At 45.1% G+C, this 14,834-nt stretch overlaps 1 protein-coding gene across 4 annotated transcripts in view; it reads left to right on the forward strand.

Moving 5' to 3' along the window:
• SYTL4 (synaptotagmin like 4) overlaps positions 1-14,834 on the forward strand; it is a 1,339,985-nt gene that overhangs the window by 855,936 nt on the left and 469,215 nt on the right. For all 4 annotated transcript variants that reach the window (XM_069612955.1, XM_069612954.1, XM_069612953.1 and 1 more), the window contains one exon: positions 194-284. In XM_069612955.1, the coding sequence (XP_069469056.1) occupies positions 194-284 (91 nt within the window). The remainder of the gene's footprint in view (positions 1-193; positions 285-14,834) is intronic.

A 14,834-nucleotide genomic window follows, 5' to 3' on the forward strand; every position in this document is an offset into this window, starting at 1 on the left:
TGTGTTGGGCTATGCAATACAATTGATAAAACTACATCTTGAAAGTGTCACTCTGCAAGAGGCTTCCACTCGCATTACATTTGTATATTGTATTACTGTATAGAAAGACTAAATTGTTCTATAAAACAAAGAAGTATGTGTAAAACATGCAGTGGCTTATTTTGACTTGCTGTTTATGAATTTTCTTTCCTAGGAAACACGTTTTGTAAATCGCAGTGGAGGATCAGCAGATGAAAATGAAATGATATTCAAGAAAAGTCCCAAAAAGCTCCTGAAACCGTCTGGTAAGAAGTTGAAGCCTACATCTTGTTGCTTCTCATTCAGTTTCTTTAAATCCGGACCTTTGAGTGATTGACTGTGTGATTTCCAAGAATTTCAATTAGATCCTGCTGTGGCTGATGTGAGGATGGGTGGGACCAGTTGCGGCTTCATAATTACATGAAGAATCTGAACTAAGAATAAAGTAGAAAAAAGTGTGAGCTGATCATTCATAATCTCATTGTATTTTAGGAAGGGATTAGCATTCTAACAATGGCAGTGAGCTAAACAGGACATCTGCTGATGATGAGCAGCTTTAATGCAAGCACCCTCGCCCCTCAGAAATTGGGAAAGCAGATTCCAAGATGGCGGCTGCGAGAGGAGGACGTGCCTGAACACCTCCCGTCTCTTCCCCCCCGGGCTGCTCCAATAAAGAAGAACAATAAAGAGATTCAAAATCCCTAATCGAAGCTGTCCCAGCGGGGCAATACATAGTGGCGGGACAGACTTTCGAGTGGGTCCCGAAACAGAAGGCGCCGGAAAGAAAAGACTGCGGGAACGGAGACAAGCGAAAAGCCTTGGAAACGCCAGCAGGAGCGCACAGAGGAATCCCACCCCTCCACCACCAAAGTCCATGCAGTGGAAGCGGGCCGCAGTAGCCAACCAGAACGAGACAAAGAACACCGGACCACCACGGAGGGAGGCACGACAGAGATCGAATAGGAAGGAAAAGCCTGTCATGCCCACACATCTGCGACAGATACTCCAGTACCTGGGCAGGACGGGAGAAGCGACAAGCCCGCTCCACCGAAACATGGGGAAGCTCGGAAAGTGGGAACCCAACGAGAGGGTGGAACAAGGCACAAACCGGGTACCGGCGCCAGAGGGAGGCCCAGGATGACCCGCATTGATCATCCGACATCCCGACGAGGAAGCATATGGCCATGTCATGATTCCTGCCCCTCATGTTCCCAGCCCTCCAAGATGTCAGGCTGGAGCCAGGCCACAATCACCTACATGTCCCTCAAGGGCCTCTCCATCCCTCCAAAGACCCACTTGGAGTCAGACTTGGCGCTTGTGGCACCAGACTCACTCACTCCCATAGGATAACATTGGGGATTGGACTTGTAGTGCATTGATGGGGACAAGATGGATGCCCCCACATATTTCGGTTCCCAGAACTGCATGTGTGGTCTAGTCTTTTGGGTGTGGTTCAGCCCAGAGGCACCTGGGATACCCAGAGACTATTTAAGCCACACCCTGGCTGAGAAACATGCTTTGCGTTTTCTGCACCTGCAGCGCGACACTCATCGTGTTCGGATCGGTCTCCAGTAGGCCTGCATCTTTCTTCTGCGCTCAGCTCCTGCAAGAACAAGAACACCTTTAGGAACAGCCTTACCTTGCGGCGCTCCTGCCCATCAGTCATCGCTCCTTCTGTTCTGCAAGCATCTTCGGCGGTGTCATTCCCATCCCGGCATGCCGCTTCCTAAGGAAAAGGGAAATGAACAGAAAAAAAGGCATTAGTAAGCATTCTGCAAATCTTCGATTATTTTTAAATACTGTACGAGCTTCAAATGCTTACCTGAATCCCAGCCGCTCTGGGGGAACTCTGTCTCCGGAACTTCTCATCCATCTGCAAGAGGGAAAAGACACTCGAGATTAGCGTGGAAACATCCCGAGGCGCCGCATACCGCGCTTACCCACCGCATTGGTTCTTCATAACTGGCATCCGGGCTGAAAACATCGCAGCACCTGAAAGAGACAGAAAAAGAACTGTTTAACGCAGATACGAAAGGGGTGCATTGCGCTCTCACTCACCTTCAGCGCTACTCATCTCAGCAGCACGCTGCCTCCCCGGGACGCCGGCCATCATCTAAGGAAGGAAAGGAACGAAGTTAGAGAACTGTTCAAAAGACTCATTATACTTACCTGTCGGACTCTTGCCAGTGAAGTAACTAGGCAGCAACAAGCCTGCATCAATCAACGCGCCCCTGCGCTGAAGGCAGGATGGAGAGCACACTATCCAAGAAAACAAGGTGAGCTGTGGATCAAAGGGAAGGGTTGGACCGCGGGGAAGAAGGAGTTCAAGCACACAGAGACAATAGGGAGTTAAACTCTACCAATCCTGTGTTTCAGGCCCAGTCTCCAGTCGAATAGCCTCCAGGGAAGGGTTTGAGGTCGTAAGAGGTCAGAACAGGCTGAGTGACGTCCCGGTGGATACCAGGTGAGCGTTACAGGCCATCAGCATACCCCAGCAACAAGGTGAAGGAGCATCCAGATCGTAACACCGCCCTGCAGAGAAGCTCCCTTGGACCACGGAGGTGTAACCATTCACTGCAAGGTGCCCTCCCCACCCTGCTGCCCGCACTGCAAACGCCAACCCTGCATACTCCAACTAAAACGTCCGGACAACCGCCCGACTGCTAAAAAAGTAAAAAGGCCCCCACCAGGAGCAGCCCCACACAGGGGCAGAGGTACTCAAGTGGGAAGTCCACTCCATAAGAGGACATGGGCACACAGCCTCACTGAGGCAGCTAGGGAATAAAGGGACCAACCAGATTAATCAATGAGCTCCTCCAAAGAAAAGGAAAAAAGAAAAGGTAACTGCACATTAACGAGGGGCCCACAAAAGGGGAAAGGCAGAAGAGAAGGCGACTTGGCACTTAGAGAGTCAATAAGCATCAGTTTGGTGGCCCACAGCCAGCTTTCAACATTACACTCCCCAGGCAGAAGCCCTCTTAATCAAAGCCACGTCCCTGGCCGGGGATATGGGGAAAACCCCATAAATCAGTAAAGAGGGTCAGGAACACCAGGGATACCTAGAGCGAGACATCCTCCCCAACTACCAAACAGAGTGCTGAGACACACCGAGGGAGACGCTCCTAAGGACAAAGAGACCCCGCAGAGCAAAAGAGAAGTACAGAAACCGTTGGGAATAGAAATAACGCAGTTTCAGCAGAGGCCCAAATACTGGAATCAGCGCTGCACCCAAAGGTCGATAGGCCCACAGACGCTGTTGCACTCTTAAAGGGGACCTAATCAAAGGAGAACGGCACACATGTCCAAATCAAGGGGAAAAGTAGCACAAGCCTTGTCGCCTACCCCACAACACAGACAAGAATCAAACCTGGTGCAGCTGTGGAGCACAGACACAACCAACCAGCCGAAAGGAAAGGGACAAGGACACCCACGAGCAAACACGGACCAAGACACAGTGTAACCAGAGATGGCCACGAAAGAGGACAATGTGCTCCTGGTTCAAGGAATTACAGGACCAATTTATGGAGAGGATAGTCCAGAATATCGAGGAAGAAACGCAACAAAATGGTGAAACTCAGGAACGCCTCGCCTGCCTGACCCATAACCTAGAAATCCAGTGCGAGGACTTCGAAAACCGCTCCAGGAGATCAAATATAAGGATTAAGAACATTGAATTGGTCAAGGACAAGGACCTTAACGAAGCGGTCCAGCAGGTCTTCAAAGACATCCTTTCCAGCATAGAGGACGGAGACATCCAGATAGACAGAATACATCGAGTGGGCCCACGAAGAGTGGAAGAACCAGGAAATCGCCCCCAGGATGTCCTGGTAGCACTCACCTCATACTCCTAGAAGGACCAGATCCTTCTCAAAGCAAGGACGATAGCTCACATACGGAAGAACGGGGTGGAATACAGCTGTTTCAGTACCTGTCGCAGTTGACTTTGAAGAAAAGGCGAGAGATGGGCCCAGTAATTTATTTATTTTTTATTTATTTATTTAAATTTGTATAGCGCGCAGGCAGCCCAGAGGCATTGAGGCGCTGTTACTTGCATGAGCTTAGTTACAGGCATGGTATCAGTAAGAGGCATAATACAGATAGGAACAAGCAAGGTTATCATTACAGCTTATGCGGTTGGTCAATACAACTTAGGCAATGGGTCATATGGTTGGTATTATGCAGCTGCGAGGGGCCTTATGAGAAGAGAGTGGTTTTCAGCGCTTTGCGGAAGGCTAGGAGGTAATCAAAGAGCTTGTGGCTAGACAAATTAGTTACAAACTATTGTTTACCTGGGAAGGGAAACGATACAGAATAACCACCCGCGAGGAGGGCTTGCAAGTCATGAACGTACAAGACCAAAAGGAGACCCGGAGAACCGGGAAGAAAGGACCAGACTGAGGAGAAGCCCCTGGGAATGGAAAACAATCCACCGTAAAACACGACAAGCCAGCAATAAAAAGTAGCGTCTATACAGAGAAACTGCAGGAACTCAAAAATTAACGAAAACCTAGCAGCCCTGCTGGCTCGAATCAGTCAATAGCCAACCCCGAAATGGGTCTTGGGAGCAAGAATACATACATCAAGCGGTCAACAGGGGGTGGGGGAAGACCCTGGGGCCATTTGATGGAATGCATGTGGGGTTTAGGAATCCCCACAAAGTTATCCCTGAGAATCCTGAGGGTCTGGTGTGGAGGGCAGCATGCCTGAGCAGCCATAGGATCCAGAGTCCTCTTCAGGGCAGTTTTAGGGGGGGGTGGGAACATGCAAGTTGGGTGTTGCATTGGGAGGACCAGAAGAGGGGTAAGTTATAGGAAGGGAGAGGGGCCTCAAAAGAGATGAAACAGAGGCGAAATGGGGACAGGAGTGTAAAGGGAGGAGACGGGCCACAAAATGAAAGGGATAACAATCCTAACAAACAACATACAGGGCCTGAACTCCCCAGTGAAGAAAAAAATAGAGCACTATCATAGTGCTCCAAGAGACTCACATAAAAGAGAAAGACAGAGGGACAACCCACTTGAGAGGGTACAACTAGATCATAGAATCAAATGGGCAAGAGAAGAAGGCAGGGGTACTGGTAGCATTCAATAACACCCTGAAGTTACAAATACACAAACAGATAAACAAGGGAGATATTTATTCACAAATATTCAATTAGTGGGGCGCTCCCTAACTCTAGAAGCAATCTAGGCCCCCAATACATGACGGGACAGCTTCCTGAGGGATATCCTTGATGAAATGGAAAGATTTGCCACAGGGGAGGTAATAATGGGAGGCGATTTTAATCTGGCATGGCACCCCCAACAGACAGATCGGGTGCCAGACCACAGGGACGGGGGCCCCATCGAAAGCTCTGCACAGGAAAATGGAGACACCCTCGCTGGTGGATGCATGATGGGGGACCATGGTGCAACAAAAGGGATACACACACTTCTCGCATGTCCACAATTGAATGTGCAGAAAAGACTACATTTTGACGGGCTTCTGGGGAAAATCTTGCAGACTGAAAACGGTACTATCTCCCTTTCGGACCACGTCCCATCTGGATAGAACTAACACTCACTCAACAACAACCGGGGCTATGGCGGTGGAAACTCCAGCCCGACATCATACACAATCCTGTACTGGGGAACTCAGTGAGGTCCAGGATTGTCGAATATTTTACTCAATATAATATGGTGCAAACGTCCAGGGAGACTCTATGGGAAGCTTTTAAATCTGTTACCAGGGGCCAATTCATAGCGCTTAAGGCTACGAGAGACAATGCTGCCAGTGGGAATAAGACCTAGAAGAGAAATTGAAAACGATTCAAGTAGACATCGTACAGAATCCCTCGACCAAATGAACAAAGCATTGAGACATGTGCAGGGTCAATTAGAAACCCTCTGCACTAAAAGGGCAGAGAAACGGCTCTTCCACCTGAAACACTGGTATTACACCAAGGTAAACAAAGCAGACAAACTCCTAGCGAGACAACTAAAAGCGAAGCAAAGCACCCAAACAGTAAAAAGGATGCTTAATAGTGGGTGGCAGGGGCAGACCCGTACAGAAGCCCTTGGGAACACGTTCAAAGAATGCTACCAAGCTCTCTACTCATCAAACTACCCCAATTTTTTTTATTTTGATACAGCTGAATAAATCAACTTTTTAAAAATAAGAACAAATTCAGCAATGCATCACATATCATTTACATATCAGTGGACAAGCAAATGAAAAGGAAAGGTAAAAGAAGAACATTAATTATTTAAAAAATAAAAACAAAGAAAACATTTACAAAATGTTAAAAAATTAAAATAAGACCATACATGTCTCAATACCCAATTGTACATTTGGCTTTAAACACTTTACAAATTGTGCTCAAAAGGTAATTACATCTTAATTTCCGTAGGGAGGATCACATCAAGAAATTGAACTAACGCTTTGGGTTGCACTTCTTTATGCAAATCCAACAGCCACTGTTAAGACTAATGGGGTGATGTCGGAACCTATTTGTTTGCATCGAGGTACGCGTCAGGGTTGTCCTTTTTCTCCTTTGTTATTCATATTGGCGATTGAGCCTCTAGCAGTTTGCATCAAAAATGAACCGGATTTGCAAGGTGTTAATTGTTGGGGTGTTATGCAAAAAGCGTGGCTTTATGCGGATGACCTATTGTTGGTGCTGCAGAATTTGGAAGTGTCCCTGCCCTGTTGGATGAGGATTTTATCAGAATACCACGATTGTTCTGGATACAAGATTAACTGTACGAAATCAGAAGTGTTACCCTTGCCTAACCGATGTGAAAAGACTCTGGTTACAGAGCTGGGGTTTACCTGGTGTGATGGGCGATTACGCTATTTGGGGGTTTGGCTTACACATCCTGTCGCGCTTATGCCTGATGAAAACATGAATGTAGTACTTCAGGATTGCAAGGTGGATTTGGAAAGATGGTCACTGCTTAATTTGTCGCTGTGGGGTAAAGTTAATGCCCTGAAAATGAATTTGACTCCAAGAATTAACTTTGTATCGAGCATGATGCCGTTGAAAATTAAGAGTGGTTACTGGAAAGATTTGGATCGTCTGATTCAGGAGTTCTTGTGGGACAGAAAACCTCTGAGACTCAGTCTTTGGAAATTGCAGCTTCCAGTTCATTTAGGTGGTTTAGGTGTTCCAAATTTAAGGGCATATCATTTGGCCTTTTCAGCTCGTTCATTTGTACCATTTTTGCAAAACGGCCTGGATAGCTGGGCGGTTTCTGAGTCAGGTGCATATGGGCCGCTGGGCCCGGAGGCATTGTTGACCACTAATATGAAGATTCTTGGTGGTAATCTTTTGACTACGTCTTTTTTACGCAGTTCATGGGCGGAAGTCTTGTCATTGTTGGGATGTGACTCATTTAAGTGCAGAAGTGCCTCGATCTGGCTGAATCCTAGGATTAGAGATAATTCGAGGACAATTTTTTGGCTGAATGGTTTTTGATGGATATTAAACTGGTTTCTGACTTGGGGAATGAAGGTCGGTGGTTGACTGCTGTTGAGATGAGAGAGAGATGGAATTTTGTTGGACTATCGGACTCGGCATATAGACGTCTGAAGAGGGCGGTAGGTGAGGTGGACTGGGCTGATTCTTGGGATGTGAAGGCCTTTCTGACTGAATCAGATGGGAAAGGTGGTGGTTTAGCCAGTAGATTGTACAAGCTATTTGTGTCAAATTGTCGGAAGAATGATGATTTGCGGAGAGTTTGGAGTGAGAGAATAGGGTCTGAAATAGATATTGATGCATGTCAGAATATGTGTAGCAATGTCTCTCTATGTTCACTGAACTTGAGTGAGAGATCCCGCCAAGTCAAGATTCTGAATCGAGTGTACTGGTGCCCTGAGAGACTATATATAAGAGGTATGTCAGATAATGCAGATTGTTGGGGTTGTATTCAGGAGGTAGGATCACTAGAACACATGTTATGGAGCTGTGTGAGGGTCAGAGATTTTTGGAACAAAGTCTGTGAGGTGTGTGGAAGAATTATTGGTGGAGGATCTGTTTTGGATTTTAGGACGGTAGTCCTGTGTGATGATTCAGGGTTGGATGATGTTTGCTCAGCCCTGAAAAAGTGGATCTATAGGGCATTCATTGTGGCCAAGAGATTGATTCTCCGTGGATGGAAAGGTAGGGTCCCTCCGTCCTACGAGGAATGGATCCAAGAAATGCACAATTTGTCGAGGACAGAAAAATTGATTTACCAACTGAAAGGTAAATTGTCTTCATATGAGAAGATTTGGAATGTGTTCAATGATTTATTTTAGTTTCCTTTCGATTTTTTCATTCATTTCTGTACAATTGTTTGATGAATTTTTTGATTTCTGTATTTATGTATAATTATAAACAAATGAATATTAAAAAAAAAGAAATTTCATATCCGCAAATAATAATTTCCAAATTTGATTTGCATCATGTTCACTATACAAATTCAGAATATTGCCAAATAATTTGATTTGTTGCTCATGTAAGTTAACAATCAACTGTCAGGGACAATCAAATGCTGCAGTCTCCTTTTCTGAAAGCAGCTCACAATAACGGTAATAATTCAAATTGGCTGGGATGATATGGCGCCTAGTAAGCACTTCCCTAGTTATCCACAGGTTCAGTCTAAATCGTAAAAATGTGTTCCTTATGATTGCTGAGGTGCATTTCAACAAATAGCCTGCAACTTGGCACAGCTGTTTATGGCCAAAGTTACTAGTGTTGAAATCTTTAAATTTTAAACAAGTTTCACGATTGATTTGATATCCAATCCCATCGATAATACTTTATTTTAGCCCGCACTGGATTTTCAACTAGGAGTGTAACCGTTATGTCAGCCTCAGCCAAGGTATTCGTAGCCTGATTACGCCATGTAAACGGAAAGGCATGATTTGATGAAGATAAATAATGTGCAACCGTGCTCAGAATGTTGTTATTTTCTAGCCCTAACAAGCATTTACGGAAAAAGGAGCATATCCGCTACTTAACTCTGGAGGCCAGCTAATTCACGCCTAACTCATATCGCAGAATAGGCATGGGTGAGCAATTTGGCAGGTGTAGGACTTTTTTCCAAAAACAAGCCTCTAATTTATACCACATTTTATCATTAAAGTAGAGTTCCGATTCAGCACCATAGGTCAATATAGAAATTACCTTTTGCTCATAAAAAAGTAATAGATGCTTCAAGGTGAATTTCCCATATTTGTAATACAGATTTCTGGCTTGAGAAATCAAGTTTGAAAGTTTAGATTGCAAATTAATCAGATACCGATTGTCAGTGACTGTATTCTGTACCATAAGCCCCAAATATTTAAATTCTGAGACAGGTTTCAGTATTTCATTTCGGATAGACCAGGTGTAATTTATGGATTTGTTTTTACTCTGATTTTTACAGATCAACATCTGTGATTTCTCAAGGTTCACAATTAGATGATTGTCCTTAACATAGGTGGATAAAGCAGATAACAAATTTTGCAGCCCCATCGGGGTCTGTGATATTAAAACCAAGTCATCAGCTTAAAGTAGCCACGCTATGCGCTGTCCCCCCAACTCCGGAGCATCAGTGACAACTTGGATGAATGATTTGCCCATGTCCAAAATAAATAAATTAAACATAAAAGAAGCCAGAATACAGCCTTGTTTAAGACCCACATATGTACTGAAGGATGAGGACAAGAGGCATTCCATAGTGAGCCTCACGCGCATAGTGGTGTCCGTATGCAACTGGATTATCAAAGCTAGCAATGATTCCGGACATCCTAAGAGTTTTAATTTTTGAAACATGAGTTCACGATTTATTGAGTCAAATGCTGACCGGAAGTCAATAAAACCAAAGTACAGGGATTGTTTCCGAAATGCATACTGGGCTTTAAGCATGTTGATAGTGATATTTGGTAGGGTACAAAGCCTACTGATAAACTCGGATTGAAATGGATCTCTCTTAAAGTGATTTTTAGACCAGTTGTTCAAATCTCTTAAAATTCAACGGCAAAAGATCTTCCCAGGCACGTCTAACAAGGAGATTGGGTTATAGCTGGCCGGATTAGACCGGTCACCTTTCTTATAGATGGGAATAGTAATAGACTGTTTCCAGGTCAGCAGTATTTTCTGAGTAATGAGTATATTCATAAACACGGCATATAATATATCCGCCCAAATCACCGGGAATTGTTTCAAATGCATATTTGACAGCCCATCTGGACCAGGAGCCCTTGAGCAGCTGGCTTTATTGATAAGGAATAATATGTCATCCCTATCAAAACTAAGATTGATAATCGGCTCATACAGGGGCTTGTGTTTTCCTGTACCCAATTCTCTTCATTCACATCATTTGTCTGAATAGCAACCTGATGACCTGTAGTTGGTTGATTAATTATTTTCCACTATTCCGATGATTTTTTTTTTTTAAAAAACTACCCCAATTGGCAGGACCAAGCGGCATAAGGGCGAACGTGCGCTTAACAAGTATCTATAACATAAAAGAAAAGCAATATCTAGATGGGACAATAACGGAGGATGAGGTCAAAAAGGCAATCCAAGAGCTCCCCAGGAACAAAGCCCCTGGTCCAGACGGGTACACCACACAATTTTATAAGACATACTCGGATATCCTAGCCACCATCCTTACTCCCTCAAGGAGAGGCAACATAACCCTGTTAATGAATGAGGCAAAAGTACTAGTCTTCAACAAACCAGGCAAGAACCTGGAGATACCAGGCTCGTATCGCACGATAGCGTTAATTAATTTAGATGCAAAATTGTACACAAAGATTCTAGCCAACAGCAAGTCCTTCTGAACCTAATCCATCAAGATCAGTCAGGCTTCGTCCCGAATAGGCACACGATAACATCATCAGAGTAATTCACCTTGTGGAAAAAATAGGAATCTCCCAGTCCCCAGCTATACTCCTATCGCTAGACATAGAGAAGGTGTTTCCGTGTCGAATGGTCACTCCACGTCAACATAATAACAACAATTAAACTTTTCTTCACACAGCTTGTTAGGTACCATACCAATACCTGCACTTGTTAGGATAGACCTGCAGGGGCATGTTGTAAAAACTGCTCCTTCTCAGTGGGGCGCGGCATATGCATATCAATGTTTACTTAGTGTCAGCTGATAAGTATCAGGGTGCGCCCTTCACTTCGCATAGGTATTGTGTCAGTGCTCCGCTACTTGATGTGTCACATCATTCACAGAGGTTTATCGTCAGAGGTGTGGAACATATCCCAGATCAGCGCCTTTCAGGATTCGTAGGTAGCACTAGAGAGAGCCTCTGTTCCAATTACTGCCCCAGCCCACACTCTTGCTTCTATTTCCACCCAGAACTCAAACTCCGTGCCAGCGTGCATACTGCGGGCCTTTAGTCGACTTCCACGCCATAGCAATACATCTTTTAGCTAGGATACATGCCATGTCCATGAATTTTATTATGTGTTTGTATTTGCCATTTCTGGAGTATGCGCCCAACAAGCACTCATTCGGGTTCCAGGCATATCTGTTGATCCCAGCCCTCCTGCAGTCCTGTTCAATCTGTGCCCAGAAACTCTGTACCCTCACACAACCCCAGAACATGTGCATTAAGCCTGCCCCCCCATTACCACACCAAGGACATGTTGGTTGTGTTTTGTTACTAAATCGAGTCACCCTACTTGGTTCATGTAGGTACGGTACAATACATTCATCTTGATCCAGTCATAGTATGAGACAGGACTGTCGAGGGCGGGTCAGTTATGAGAGGAAGGCAAGTTCATGCCGTTGATGCGCTTGGAGGAATGTCTGGTGATGAAGGGCCTGTCGCCTTTCAGGTACTTACAGCTGGAGGGGGGTGTTGCTGGAGCTGAGCTGGGGAGTGAACCTTCATAGGGAACTCACTCCATTTGAGAAAGTGATGCTACAGGCGAGGGACACGAAGGAACGGATATCCCGGATATATGGTGAGTTGGTAAGGAGTGAACCAGTGGACATGTTAGCAGCATGGGTAAAATGGGCTAAAGACCTGGAGATCGACCTAACTGACTAGCTATGGGGCGCAATATGCAGGGCGGGTGAAGACATCCACTCGGTCCCTACAATATCTAAGGCAGAAATTCAAACTAATACCTAGGTAGCATTACGCACAGTCAGCCCTAGCAAAAATGTACACTGGGGTCATTACTATCAGATGTGGTGGAGCTGCCCTCATATTCAGGGGTACTTCCAGGATGTGTTTGGTTGGCTGAGACCGGGATGGGGTAAGCAGAGCTATGGAACCATGCCTTTTTGTGTTTGGGGTGAAGGCGATGGAGGATAAGGGGGAGGAGGGTCACATGATCCAAACTCTGTTAGTTGCAGCAAGGAGTTGTGTAGCACAACACTGGAAAAGGATGACGGTGCCTAAGGAGAGGGAGTGGGTACAGAAAGCAAAAGGCATTCATGATATGGAATATTTGACATACCTTCTGGACGAAACACAGACCGACACTGAATGGATGTCGCCACCTTTCTTCAGCAAATATCGTCGATAACCGATTCTGGGGAAAATACTGGAGGTTTAGAAGCTACTACTAGTTGTGACCGAGGAGCACTGGGATATGTTGACAGTGCATGCAGGGTGGGGGGGTGGGATTCTCAGGAGTTAAACCTTGTTTACAATGAAGGAAAGATTGCTGTTTGAAAAATGCCCAAAAAACCTTAATTTTCAAAAAAGAATAAACTGCTGCTACTCACAAAACACGTGCGCGTATATCCCTGCAAAAAAATAAAATGATTCAACTATACCAAATTGCCTACACTACGTGCAATTTTTGTCTAACCAGGTCCGCCAAATACTACGCAACCCTCTCCTCTAACGCAGATGTGCCACCGTCAACCTGCTCCCTATCGGATCGGCAGAGCTAAAATCTAAGACTGCTACGGTCAATCGCCATCCACCACTTCTGAGGGTGCGTCGCTATACACCATAATATAGTCCCTCCCACCCCTTGCGCTTTTATGCACAAGTACACTCAAGTATCCTTTTAAGAGATTCTTCACTTCTCTCAACCTCAGAGTCTCCCTTTAAAAGTCTGTACCTCCTCGTTGTTTGAGCTCCTAGTACTGGCCATTGGACGCTGTCCCGCACTCCTCCGGGAGCACAGCTGGAATCCCCACGCCTGAGGTATCTCGTTGGGGCCTCCAAAAATGTATCTGGTGTCGCCTCAGGACTCAACAATAAAAATCACAAAAGTAGTCAAAAAAGTAGTGTACACAGACAAGAAGTAACACAGGTTTATTGATGGGCCAGACGCAGCTGGGACAGCTATTTTCAAACAGATCGTGGAACAGAACGGTGTGAAAAGGTGCTGTCAAAAAAACACCTCTAAATCTAAAGCTTTTATAACAATCGAGCTAATTAACATTAGTACCTTTGCAACATGAAAAAATCTCTAATTTGTGATGTCACAATGCAACCCCCACTTCCTACATTGTAATGACAATTCATTTAAACTTTTGCGATGACCAGCAGAACTGTATTCATCTTTCCTGGGCATCTCATCTTCGTTCTCATGAGAAACGCTCTCTACCATGGCACTGTCAGAGCCTTGACCCACAGACATACTGCTATACAAATGTTGCATATTAAGAACTCTTCGACCTTCTTCCCAGGTGAAATGTACTAAGGGGCAATTTGAAACCACTGTGGTTTTTTGACACCATCTAAAAATCATGTTTTGCAAATCTTTTTGAATTATAAAATGGGTTTTAATCTGTGACCTCGAAAAAATAACAACTATTTGCTTCTTACCATAACCAGCCTGGGATCGTGGGACCTGCAATGTGTTACCAGCTACTGCGGCTTCGCAGCGGGTTATGAAAACGTTAACACACGTTTTCTGCAAAAGCATGTTGTAAGGCCTATTGACCCTGGTTTCAGTCTATCCCTAAATTTGGTTATATTTACATGTGCCCCTGAATTTCTTTTATATGTAAATTACTTTTATTTTGGACTCGACTGTATAACGATTAAAAGGAGCCCCCTCCCCTTTTACAGTGCTACTCTCGCAATTGATAAGTGCGTACCTTTTCATTGCGCAGAACTTGCATTTTTATTAATAGCCATGTCCTCCAAGGTTTTAGGATGCTCTTAGGCAGTGTATTCTTTATGTAACTTTATGTAACTGAATGTATCATACTGATATGTTCTGTATAAGCCTCATTGTATAAAGCCCTGTAAAAACTCTGAGGTTTCTGTGCTCAGGGCCCACCATTTTTGAACAGAGATACTGTGCAGGTTTCACTGTTGTTTTCTGCAACAAAGCTGGAGAAAAAAAATCCTGTCTCTATTTTTTGCAGCCTGAGGTTGCTTTTTGGATTATATGGTGGTAGAGTTGGACCTCTACAGCGTTCTACTACAATTTAGCAATCTGCCATGCTCAGGGGGGGGGGCGTGCAGGGCTGGTACCAGCCCACTTGCCTGAGGCTAGGTATGCCCAAGCGAAGCAAGGGCCTCGGCAAGGGCTTGGGGCCGCCAAAAGAAAAAAGGATGTCTTTTTATGATTTCCATGGCAGCCACAGGCGGGAGGAGCGCCAGGACCAGAGCACAAAGCACCGCTCCAGCATGTAAATCGGGAGGTAGATAGGAGGTGGGGAAATGGTGCGGGATGTCTTTGGTTGAGACATAGGATCACAACAGGAAGAGGTTCCCTGTTGTCTCCACACAATCAAGATGGCGCAGCCCGTGGAAGGGCCTTGGGTGGCTGGAAAATATGGGCGATAGTGTGTGCTTGTCTGCTTTTTCAGCTACCTGATTGGCTGAACGCACTTCCCCTGGTGCAAATTAATGTTATAGACTGCTCTGGG

This window comes from Ambystoma mexicanum, chromosome 5p (genome assembly GCF_040938575.1).
Source record: "Ambystoma mexicanum isolate Mex_15411 chromosome 5p, UKY_AmexF1_1, whole genome shotgun sequence".
NCBI lineage: Eukaryota > Metazoa > Chordata > Amphibia > Caudata > Ambystomatidae > Ambystoma > Ambystoma mexicanum.